The sequence below is a fragment of the Halichoerus grypus genome, chromosome 3 (assembly GCF_964656455.1).
Source record: "Halichoerus grypus chromosome 3, mHalGry1.hap1.1, whole genome shotgun sequence".
Classification (NCBI taxonomy): Eukaryota; Metazoa; Chordata; class Mammalia; order Carnivora; family Phocidae; genus Halichoerus; species Halichoerus grypus.
The window spans coordinates 98,195,623-98,208,004 of NC_135714.1; the positions used below are offsets into that span (position 1 = coordinate 98,195,623).

Below are 12,382 nucleotides of genomic sequence, written 5' to 3' on the forward strand. Positions count from 1 at the left end.
TTTCTTACCTATTTCCCCTTCCTACTCTGCAAGTCTGGAGGGGTAGGAAACTACATGGGGGTTTAGGAATGAGGAAGGAGTTAGAAAGAACACAAGGTAGGGATGAAAGAAGCCAACCAGAGCAGAAAGGGGAGAACCCGAACCTTTAAACCAAGTCCAGAATCCCGACTATTACACAGGACCGGACATTTTGGTTTCTAAATTGAGACCTATATACTATATTTTGGGACTTACGGTAATTAGAAGGCTTTTACTTAAAAAGAATGACCAGAAAATGGGGCGCCTGGGTGGTTCAGTCTGTTGAGTGTCTGACTTTTGATTTTGGCTCAGGTCATGAACTCGGGGTCATGGGATCAAGCCCTGCATTTGGCTAGCGCTGGGCATGGAGTCTGCTTAAGATTCTCTCTCCCTGGGACGCCTGGGTGGCTCAGTCAGGTAGTATCTGCCTTTGGCTCAGGTCATGATGCTGGAGTCTTGGGATCGAGCCCCACATCTGGCTCCCTGCTCGGTGGGGAGTCTGCTTCTCCCTCTCCCCATACCCCACACGTGCTCTCTCTCTCTCTCTCAAATAAATAAATAAAATCTCAAAAAAAAAAAAGATTCTCTCTCCCTCTACCCCTCCACCATCCCCCGGCCAACACGCGCATGCTCTCTCTCTCTCTAAAAAAAAAAAAAAAAAAAGAAAGAAAGAAGAGTGACCAGACAAGTTATGGGCCTCCCAAGTTTTGTTTTAGGGCTCAGAGAAGAACTGGTACCAGCGAGCAAGCGTAAAAAGATGGAGGTAAAATTGCGTTAAGATTATATACCATGCATTGTGCCTGTTCTACAAAACAGTTACAACTTTCACTTTTTTCTTACATAAAGGTAATACATGCAGATAGCAGATAGTGTGAATAATGAACAAATCAAAATGAGAACATAAAAAGTATTAAGAATTTAACTATATAAAGACAACCTTTGTTAACGTTTTGGTGTACATTATTTTACTTGCCTTCGCATAAATTTGTCTAGCGTAGCATATCATATGCTTTTTTACACTGATAAATATTCATTTAACTGAACTGTTGAATAGCTCTATTCCTTAACATAACAGTTTGTGAGTGGTCAGAAGATTCAATAAAAAGAGGAACAGGCGTGGTTTTGTGAAAGCAAACCTTTGAAAGAGAGCTGTATAAGCCACTTCGTTTGAGAAGAAAAAAAGGAAAATTAACTGCGAGCCATAAAATACTAGTTTTGTTTGTTTCTAGTTTGCAAAAACCAAATAGAGGTGAGTAACCAGATACCCTTTATCAGGCAACATTTAGACAGTCTTGGTTGTCTACAGAAGCGAGGCTGGGAAGATTTTAAATGTTTTGGCTTTGCCTTCCTTACCCAAAAAGGAATAAAGCATGCTCAAGAATTTATGGTGCTGGGAATAAATCCAAAGCTTAAAAATAAAACTGAATTTATAAAGCTCTCTTTTAAAATTCCACAACCATAAAGTAGGTACTTACTGGACTATTAAGGATCATCAGGCACTGGTCAAAATGATGATGCTCCATGATTGAATGGCAGTAGAGTTGAGCAAGTGGGTGTTCAGTTCTGAAAAATATTTTGTTGAAAAGAGAAAAACAGTTTAAAAATTACCCATTTCCCCCATATATCAGTTTTTTCATGTCTTCTTAATGCTAGTTAATGAAAAAAGAGGCTACTGCACAAAATTAACCAAACTAACAATTTTCTCTTCTTTGGCTGAGGAAAACAGTGAGTTAATCTCTGGGGAAGACAGAGTCAAGTTGTTTTCAAATACCAGAGTAATTGGTGCCAGTTCAAAGTACGAACAATTTCACTGGTTTTAATATTGATAAAATAGTAGAAGGAATGAGAACAAAGGACTAATTCCTCTAAACATGAAAAAAAAAATCTCTGAAATACTTGTACCAATTATATTTTCCAATTTCAAAACTGCAATTAATTTACAATCCGAAACAAATGTAGAGCCAGTCTTTCCTCTGAAATAAGGCTGAAGGTGAGCATAGTCACGCGTGCCTACATCGCCAAGAAGACTGGACTGAGGTGGGCTGATCAGGCATGAGTGCTGAAAGGCACAGAAAAGGGGCAGAGTCGGTGCATATCCCCCTTTGAAGGGAGGAAGCAGACGGCTGAGTCAGAACAAGTGCCCCATGTGGGATCCAAGTTATTTCAGTGTAGGATATCCCGCGAGCTCGTTAACTTGAACTTGGGGAAAATGGTAGAGACCATTTGGCTGAGTGAAGGGAAGGATACTCTACTCAGTTCATTATATGTAACGGGGCAGTCACAAATCAAGTTCTAAAGCATGACAAGCACAGTCCTCTGCCTCATCTTTCTCATGACCCTTCACATGTGAATATGAAGCACCATTTTCACTATTTTTTTCTTTAAAAGAAAAAGTTAGAGTTCCTGCAAGTCTCTGTTTCTCAAATTTACAGAACAGGGCTTTACGAATTGTAAAGTACAAACAACCCAAGTGTTGGGTAATACAGTTGACTTGTTATTTCTTTATTCTACTATATGAATCGATAATTTACGTATCATTTACTTTGAAGATAGAGAAGCTGCCCAACACTGAAGGAACGGAACACAGGAAGAAACTGAGTAGAGTAAGAGATGCTTAAGGGAAAACAGAAACAATAAAAGGGAAATAAAGGTAAGAGAATGGGGAATCTCATCTATTCCTGCTTAATCTACTACTGATACGGCTGGCCCCCAAACCTCCATTTTTTGTGCTGTTGTAACTTTTCCCAAGTTAACTCCTGCCTGTCTTCTTTGCTCCTTCCATGTTTAGGGAGTTGTATGATGGACCAGATACTGTGCTTATCATCGGACAACGGGAAGACAATGGATGGAGTAAAATGAGCAGATTTATAAAAAAAAAAAAAAAAAAAAAAAAGATAAATTTGCTGGAATCAAAACTGGAGACTACTGGAAGTTAGTTAGGAGACTACTGGGAAGATAGTAGTCCCAGTTCTAGTAACATCGGTACAAGACAGCCCGGAGTCGGTGACGGGATCCTGCATATCGAGGAGCAGTTATCCGAAAACTATTTAGGAGGTAGGAGTTGGCAATGAATCCCGAGGTGGGGACCCAGCAGGAATATTCCTGGGGAGAAACTATGCATGCCAAGTGTCTGCCTTGTCATATACCGACAGAGGAAAAACGGGAGAGAATGATTAGGGATGGGAGGTGAAGGCGGGAAGATGTCTAGTTGAGTGTTGCATCTGTTGATTTTAAGGTGCCTGAGGTCCACCAAGTGTTTAATATAAACGTCTGTACTCGGGTCTGGGCTGGAGATGCAGGCTTGGAACACATCAACTGCACATGGTAATAATCCACGCCACGGGTAGTTGAGGCGCTGCTGAGTACTGGAGGGCCCAGGGTAAACAGCATGATGGCCTCCCTCTGCCTTCTGCCTTGTAGTCTACGTTCTCTGCTTTGGCCAGCGCCTTTTCTCACCATTCGGACTAGCTTTGCTAAAGTCAACTTCAACATGACAATTGCAGCCTTCCCGATTCCCTTCACTTCTAGAGTATCTGTTTATTTTCATTTACACAAGAAATTCAAGGACATATGGTATTAGTTTAATGTCCATTTTGTTCTGCCAGTCGTTAGCCGTTTATATGTCTATTACCTTGTTAGACTGTAAGCCTCTTGAGCTTGGTAGGATCTGTTTTCCCTAATGATAATAATTACCATTTCCTGAGAGCCTCGAACATGTCAGGTGCTGTGCTAAGTAGTTTATATTTAATTTTTATTTAATATGGGACATTTCCATTCTCCACATCAAAATCCTCAGCCCACCTCTGACTCCAGCGGGCTGGTGCCACGTTGAGTTTCCTGCGCAATTTAACAGACTCCCTGCAGGGGTCAATTAGAAGGTGCTTTGCCACTCACTGGCCTAGTTAGAAGCTGGCCCAGAAATGCGATTAGGCGGACGCAACACGAACATGCCTAAAATGTCGAGCGCACTTTACATTTTTAGACAATGCAGAAAGGACTGTTTCATATTAGAAAAACTCGGGCTGTGGGATAGATTAATGCAAATTATGTGTGTTTGCCTTTACTTATGTTCTAAAAATACGGATTTATGAATCAATAAAAGGGTGACAAATGCCCCAAGTTTCCTGTTTACAAAATATTCGTGGACACCAATGTATTCTACGTTCCGTTGCTTTTTACTCTTTCAAACACAAGGCTGTGTTGCTTCTTTCTATGACATCCTGTCCGAGGGACCCGTGTAGGTCACTGCTGCCACCAAATTTTATGCCCACACTCCTGCATTTTCCTCTTGTCCTGCAGTTGTTGGTCCGTCTCTGAGAGAGGCGTCAGGACGCCAGTGCCCAAATCAGAACGATGTTCTAGAAATAGAAAGCCTCAGAAATCAATAGAAAATGTAAGCTCTGGGAGAAAAACAATGCTTGCTGCCCTAGGATTCCTTTTTACAGACTCTTAACAACCGTCCTTGATCCTGCTTCTCACCCACGCAGATGGCTCTGGGCTCGGATCTCTTAACTAGTCTTCTTCATAAGCCACGTCAACCCCACTGAATTCTCTCTCTCCAAAGCATCACTGCTGTATTCGAGCAGCCGGGGGTTAATTTACCTTCGCGTTCTCCGTGATCACATTAGATGCCACAGATGCTCAAGCTGATGATGCATTTGACCTTTGACCCTAGTTCTCTGACCGCCGTGACCCTACTGATAGCCTCTTTTCCCGTCAACAATACGTACGCCCTTCTTTGTTCCGCAGCTGCTAGGTGCTGCTAGACGCAGTATTTTTGCTGCTGCCTGCTCCATGTCCCACCATGGCACAAAGCAAGATCTTGAATTCCTATATGTCCTTAATAGTATCCCCCTTTGAAAATGCTAAAACTGGGGTACCTGGGTGGCTCAGTTGGTTAAGCATCTGCCTTTGGCTCGGGTCATGATCCCAGGGTCCTGGGATCGAGTCCCGCGTTGGGCTCCTTGCTCAGTAGGAAGCCTGCTTCTCTCTCTGCCTCTGCCCCTCCCCCTGCTTGTGCGCGCTCTCTCTCTCTCTCTCTCTCACTCTCTTTCTCTCAAATAAGCAAAATCTTTAAAAAAAAAGAAATGAAAATGCTAAAAACTGGAGAGCATTTACTCTGTGCTGGGTACTGTTCCAAGTCCTTTACATTTATTTATACTCCTTAATCCTTGTTAAAACAAAACAAAGCAAAACAAACTGCAAGAGAGATGCTGTCATTGTTCCACTGCACAGAGAAGGAAATAGAGAGAGGATGTTAAATGACTCGCTCAAGATCAAATGGAGTCGGTATTTGCTTGTGCACCCAGGTATCTGGCTCAAGTTGGTCCTTAACCACCGTAACCATCATAGCTCCTGAGGGGTGGTCTAAGGACTAACTGAACTCATATATAAAGTACTAAAAAGAGTTCCCAGCGCCACATGGTTAAGAGCCATATTAAGTGTTCACTTCTATTATTATTATTATTATTATTATTAGCTAGTGACATTAGGACTCCTTGAACTTGCACTTTTTGCATATTGAGAAACTCCAGCCTCTCAATCCCTCCATCCTAATCGGGAATGATCTCATTCCTGGCTAATACAGACTCTACCCAGCTGAACTTCACAAACTGTGCTTCCTGTGCTGTGTCTCCTGTCCTGTGGAGGCCCTCAGAGCCAGCTGACCGTCTACCGTCACCTTGCCAGGCCAGGACTCCAGCTCATTGCCGTTCTGGTAAGCGGGGAAAACCAGGGTACAGACCCAGGACAAAGACATGGTCTGTTTATGGTTACCAGAAATTCTTTTGTTCTAATTTTATGGGAACTTGAAAAAAAAACCCGTTCCTTTAATCATTTTACTTCTTCTAAGTACCATCGTATTTATTATTTTCTCCCCATTGCCAACACTCCTCTCCCTTCTTTCTTGTTCCTTCCTCCCTAAGTACACACACACACACACACACACACACACACACACACACACACTTCCCAGTTCCTCCATTTTCGTCAATGGCTCCATCGCTGTTTCAGTTTCTTGGGCCACGAGACATGATTTCCCCCTCCCTTCATGCATATAAGCATCTGTTTAATATTAAATGGAAAAACATTTCTCCCTCCATCTCTTCCTCTCTGTAGCCAGTATGTGATGGTCACCATGTACGTGGCTGTTCTAACTGCTTCCTAGCTGAACTCTGTGCTTCTAATTATTACCCACTGCACCTTGTATTTGACTTTTAGTCTTTCCTTCCTCAACAAGGTCTTTATTACCCACTGCAGTGGCTCCTCGTTTCTTCACTCTACCACATCTCAAGCTCGCTGATTAGTTTTATAGCTCTCCCTCCAAGGGGCTTCTACCTCTACTTGTTCACCCTCTTACTCTCCATCCCGAGTCAGTGAGCCTTTGGACTCTGCATGGGCCAGGAAGCCATCGCTGGTCCGTGAGAATGCCCACCCACCTCAGACTGTTTCTGGGATATCTTTATCCTCTCTCCTCTCCAAATCCTACCCACTTCTTAGGATCCACTTTGTCTCACTTGGTCTATTAACAGTGGAGATGGACTGCACGAGTCTTGACCCATCTCCTCTGCCGAACACTTATGGTCCACATTACTAAACAACTCAGGACTTACTGGGTATTTTCTTATATTGATCACCAACTGTTTCATGAGACTACGAAAATTACTTAATAACAGGAAACACATTTTATACTCTATAGCTCTCTTTCTGCCTAACAAAGTGCCAGCCCCTAGTAATTGCCCATTAGCCGGCTGCCTAAAATGTAGGACACTTTCATTCTATTCTTTTATAAAATACCAAACTCGAATCTAACGAAATAAATGCATCCACGACAGTCTTCTTATATTGACTGCAGGCCTAATGCAAGAGGTTTCTCAACATGAGCCGAGTGTCACACTGTGCTTTCTCTAGTGGATGTCTGTGACATTTTGTCCCCATTACTGCCTGTTTTTAAAATAATACTTTAATATCTATCTGAAACCACTCTTTGTTTTACCCGCCCAAATGGGAGAAGAAAGCACAACAGTGAATTCTCTCTCCAAATATTTCACTGGCACACTTGCAGTACTCCTCATAATGACAGTTTTCCTAATCAAGGAAGCCATCAAAGGACCAAATAATGGGTCAAAACATGGTTTCCTATACATCTTACTTCAAATTAATTTTCTGAAAAGATGTTCAAGAAGAACGAATGACAGAAGTTCAGTTTCTAACTTTGCTACCACATGAGGGCTCTTCATCTTTTTGATATATTAGTTTCATTTCTGTGCCTTCTCTGATTGTGATGGTTTTCTTCACGTAGTGTTTGAATACGGACGAGGTCGGACACCGTATACCTTTTTACAAGTTAGCTCTTTATACGGGAATGTTTATGGTACTCTTATTCCCCCAAGAGTTCCCTGGTTAAGAAAATCCTCCTGAAGTATCACTAAGGAAAGAAAAAAAAAAGAAACATCCCTGGTAAATTCTTGGTTTCCTCTACTCAAACCACAGAGATGTAGGAAGAAATAAAAATCTCTGAAGCTCCTTTAACTTCTTTCTTAAAGTTACTCTTACTTGGTGGAAGTCTGCTTTGTGGTGTGTGTGAAGGCAAGATTCTGCAGTCTATGAATTTTTCCCAGGACTTTTTTTTTTTTTTTGAAGAGAAGATGACGTTTCTCCAGATGTTTTTCCGGGTAATTATTTTTAAATAAACGAAGGAAAAATAGCTGAGTATTTTTCTTCACTCTAAAGCAGGGCAACATGGCATCCTGGATCCGGCCATACACTGACAATGTTAGGTTCAGCCCTGAGGTACGGACGTGACACAGCACAGCCGGCTCGGGACTTCCGGCTGCCCTCGACCCGCGTTAAACATCTTTTCACGTCGTTGTTCCCTTCCGTAATTACTGCCGTGTCAGTGTGAGGCTCAGGAGCACGATCGCGTGGCGGAGCACAGGGGACAAAGGACATGGCTTCCAGTCTGTTCCCCACAATGTTTCCTCTTTAAGTTCAGATCTTAAAGAGGAAAGAGCCAGTCCCTGACACTCGGGCAAGAGCTCGCTACCTTTTCCCATCAGAGGTCAGCAGAGGACACGGTGGCCACATCACTACAATTCTTGTTACATGAAGTTTTCCATTTATTTAGATAAAGGGAAGGTGGTTCGAGAGCTCTCTGAAATTCCCTCAAGATACCAGACATCTGGAATTTCCTTAAGAGGTCTACCCATTAGTTGCATCACTTGCATACATAAAAAAAATGCTCAGTAGTAAGAGATTTTGCCATTAAGATGTAGGCTTTTCAACTACGTTGCTACAGGTAAATAAACACGTCCCAAAGGCTCAAAATCTGACGAAAAGTGATGTCACCTTTATCATCTCATTTGTCATTGCAAATGTCACTTAAGGATGGCCCGGGAGGGAGCCTGAAACACTTGTCTCGAGTTAGTATCTGCTCTGAAAATCAGCCAAAAAGCAGGCTTCTTTTTTTTTTTTTTTAAAGATTTTATTTATTTATTTGATAGAGACACAGCGAGAGAGGGAACACAATCAGGGGGAGTGGGAGAGGGAGAAGCAGGCTTCCCGCCGAGCAGGGAGCCTGATGTGGGGCTCGATCCCAGGACCCTGGGATCATGACCTGAGCCGAAGGCAGACGCTTAACGCCTGAGCCACCCAGGCGCCCCAAAAAGCAGGCTTCTGATGTTGAGAGGACTATCACTAGCATCTGCTGCGAAGACTTAACACTGAAATATGCACCGCACATTCCATCTGGTATTGATCCGTGTTCTCTCTTGAGACTGACATCAACCCTATGAGGGAGGTAAGCTGTTGTCTCCATTTTGCAGATCAGGAAACTGAAGCACGGAGAAATAAGCTGCTTTGCCCAAGGTCACACGGGTACCATGTGGCAAAGGTAGGGTTTGCATCCTGTCTGACTGCAGGCCCCAACTTGCCAACACTGCGCTGTACTGTCTTCACTGAGACCAAAAGCCTCCTTCCACTGAGTGCTCATTAAGTACTCGGGATCGCGCTAAGCACTTTTCAAATATTATCTTCTCTACTTCAGGGTAAAACTCTATCTTTTTTGAACTAGTCTTAGTATATTGTTTTCTAATGAAGCTCTTAAGCTGGGTAGACATAAACTAAAGCAAAACTCTTGGTAATTATCTTGTGAAATAAGATTCTCAACACAAAGATTTTTTTGAACTTCAGGCCAGAAATGTTACCAACGCAATGCTGGATTTGGATTATTTTTTTTCCATTTCCCTTAAGTAAAACCAGAGTACATTATGGGGCCTCGATCAACTGAAATCTGGTACCATCAAATTTTGCTGCTTTTACTTTAAAAAAGACAGCCCTAGGGGCGCCTGGGTGGCTCAGTCAGTTCAGCGTCTGCCTTCAGCTCAGGTCATGATCTCAGGGTCCTGGGATCGAGCCCCAAATTGGGATCCCTGCTCAGCGGGGAGTCTGCTTCTCCCTCTCCCTCTGCCCCTCCCCACTGTTCTGTGCTCTCTCTCTTGCACGCTCCCGCTCGCTCGCTCTCTCTCCCAAATAAATAAATAAAATCTTAAAAAAAATAAGTTAAAAAAAAAAACACACACAAAAAAACCAGCCCTAGAATTTAAAAGAAACATTTTCTTCTTTAGCTGGGGAAAAGGCGCCTTACCGCTGTATGTAAGAGTTATTCACACCACGGTGGTCCAAGTCATGGCTGAGAGTAGCAATCAGCAGGGCGAGTATCTCCAGGTCAGTCAGCTTGCTCTGCATGACCAAAGACGTCAGTGGAAAGAAGGAGAAAGACAATTTGGTAAAGTTCGTTATTCTACCTCTTTTCACCAACCATGTGTTTGTTTTTCCGAGTGCTTTTCACATGTGCTTCTTTATGGTCAGAAAGGACCCATGGGAGAATGCTATTCTGCAGGGCATCAGTGGTACTTTGTCTTCAGAAGGGGATTATTATAAATGTCATTTATCAACAGAAAAAGTTGAAGTGCTTCAAACGATCCATAATCTGTCCACCTACAGTAAATAGCATTAACTCTACATTATCTACATATATGGGGAATCATCAAAATAAACTTGAACCGGTTGTTGCCTCTCTGACTTCTAGGTGCCTGCAGATTCTGCTCCCCTCACTCTCTGCTGGTAGTTGCTAGATCCTTCAGGAACAGAGACAATGTGAATATTAAGCAAAACAATACATAAAAAAGAGGATTAGAAATGAAAATCTGGCTTTGAAAAGTTGCACAATATGTTCCAAAGCCAAACAGAGGTTATTTTTGTAATATCTGCCATTTGTATTATTTATCCTGCTGGTCTCCTTCATCAGTAAGAAAACAAGTTGAAATCATTATCAGCTCCACTCTGCTGGAAACTCAACATTCTACATAGTATGTTTATAACATCAGACAAAAATCATCATTTTGTTATTCTTCATAAAAAAGCAAGGACGGTCTTCAGCAGTATAATCCTGATGACCTTTCCACAGCCCAAAATAAGTTGATCCTATTTTTTATAAATGTTTGCTATGGCAGGGAAATACTACTATGGTATTTCATACGGCCTCTTGGACAACAATCCCTTCTTTTAGCTCTAGCCAGTTAAAATGTGCTCCTTATGGAAATAGAGACAGAGAATAACATTTTCAGAATTTACTTTTTTTTTTTTTAAAAGAGCATGGAGGCTCTGAATTAAAAACAGTTATACGATGGATGCCTAGAATCACTTACCTAGAATAACTAGTAGATTCCCACTGAAGTTAGAATCTAAGGACAGAGTTATGGATAAAATTTGGCCTGGAAAGGAACGAATTACTTGAACGTTTTCTGCATTGATCTTCCTTGTACACAGTCTCTGGTCAATGTATATGATATTAAAACCTTTTCCATGAAATACTACTTATAAAATTTAACTGAGTGCTCCAGAGAAAATGCGATAGAGAACCCCGGACTTATCTATGAAGCCACTTGAGTGGTTTTCGAGGAATTCTATTATGGAGCAAGTTGAATGGGAACAGGAGGAATTTGATACTTTTTCTTATACTGTAGAAATTTCCTCCGGAGAAAGTATTTGCCCAAAGACTATTAAATTTAACATGAAGTTATTTTAAGGATTTTTAAAAATATGCCATATATATTACATGTGAAGGAAAATTAATAACTAAGTATTTTGCCACTCTAGTCTTCAATTAACAAGATGTCATTTATTTTGTAAGTGGCAACAAACATTAATCTAATCATCATTAGTGCACATCCAACAAAAAAACCTGAAAGAATATGCTGTAAATTTTACTACCAAAGCAAGAAGAGGTCTTAAATATAAAAACAGCTCTAGAAAGTACCTGAATCTTGCCTGCTTTTAGAGCAGCAAACATGCACTGAGCTGTATTAAAGGCGTGTCTCCAATTATGATAGGCAACATTCTTCCGATAATTCTTCTTAACACTTAAAATCCACCTGCAAAGAACCTTTAGGAAGAAAAGCATAAGTAGTGACACTACTTGCTAACATTTACACATATCTACTATGTTCCAGGAACTGTACAAAGCCTTTACCTCTAACCCTCAGGACTCTAGGGCAGGCACTACTACTCTGATAATTTTACAGATGAGGAAATGGACATTCAGAGTGGCAACTCTCCCAAGGTCACGTTGCTTGTAAAGGAAGGAGCTAAAATTCAAACTTGAGCAGCTGGACTTCAGAGCCCACCATGTTCACCACCATGCTAACTAAACGAGACGTAAAAGGCAAGAGAGCCTTAAGGAAGGTATTTTTGGCATGGGGTAGGGAGGGCACTGACTAGCTTTTTAAAAGATATTGTGTCCATGTGCCATCAATTAGGAGAATCCAAATAGTCAGCTATGTATGGATTCACTCTTAGAAAGTCATGGAAATAGCCACTCTCAAGTTCTTCTCATGCTCCCAGTTTTTAGTTCTGCAAAGGTACAGGGTGCAAGGTTGAGCGGGTGGGTCGGGCGCTGAGATACAGAGCAAGCGGCCAAGCACAGAATGGAGCTCCCAAGTCCTGAGGCAATCAGCAGTCCTTTTGTCCCTTTTAAACGACGCTTAAGTATTCAGGCAGAGTTACTGCTTGGTTACCAGGAAGTAATTTTTAAAAATATATATGCAAAATAAAGCCCTGGGGTCCCTATGAAAAAGATTTATTTTAAAAGATGGGAAAAAAAAGAAGACAGACTTCAGAAAATCTCAAAAGCTGGGTTTAATTCAACTTCTAAGTAGTGTATTCAATAAAGTCCCCAGAGACTCATGGGCCCTCAGCATAGTTATTTTTTGTTTGTGTTAGCATCAGAGTCTGCCTCTCTTCAATTCTGAATGATTTACTATACTTTGGGGGATCTGTAAAAATAAATATGTGCTTCTTCCTACGT

General features: G+C 41.6%; 1 protein-coding gene across 5 annotated transcripts in view; it reads right to left on the reverse strand.

The window, feature by feature from the left end:
* Positions 1 to 12,382, reverse strand: part of PDE5A (phosphodiesterase 5A) — a 143,496-nt gene that overhangs the window by 20,119 nt on the left and 110,995 nt on the right. For all 5 annotated transcript variants that reach the window (XR_013446442.1, XM_078069184.1, XM_036091774.2 and 2 more), the window contains exons 13-15: positions 11,336 to 11,461; positions 9,662 to 9,756; positions 1,494 to 1,581 (exon numbers count right to left, since the gene is read on the reverse strand). Coding sequence is in view for 4 of the 5 variants with exons in the window: in XM_078069184.1 (XP_077925310.1) it covers positions 1,494 to 1,581; positions 9,662 to 9,756; positions 11,336 to 11,461 (309 nt within the window). In the remaining variant the exon portion in view is untranslated. The remainder of the gene's footprint in view (positions 1 to 1,493; positions 1,582 to 9,661; positions 9,757 to 11,335; positions 11,462 to 12,382) is intronic.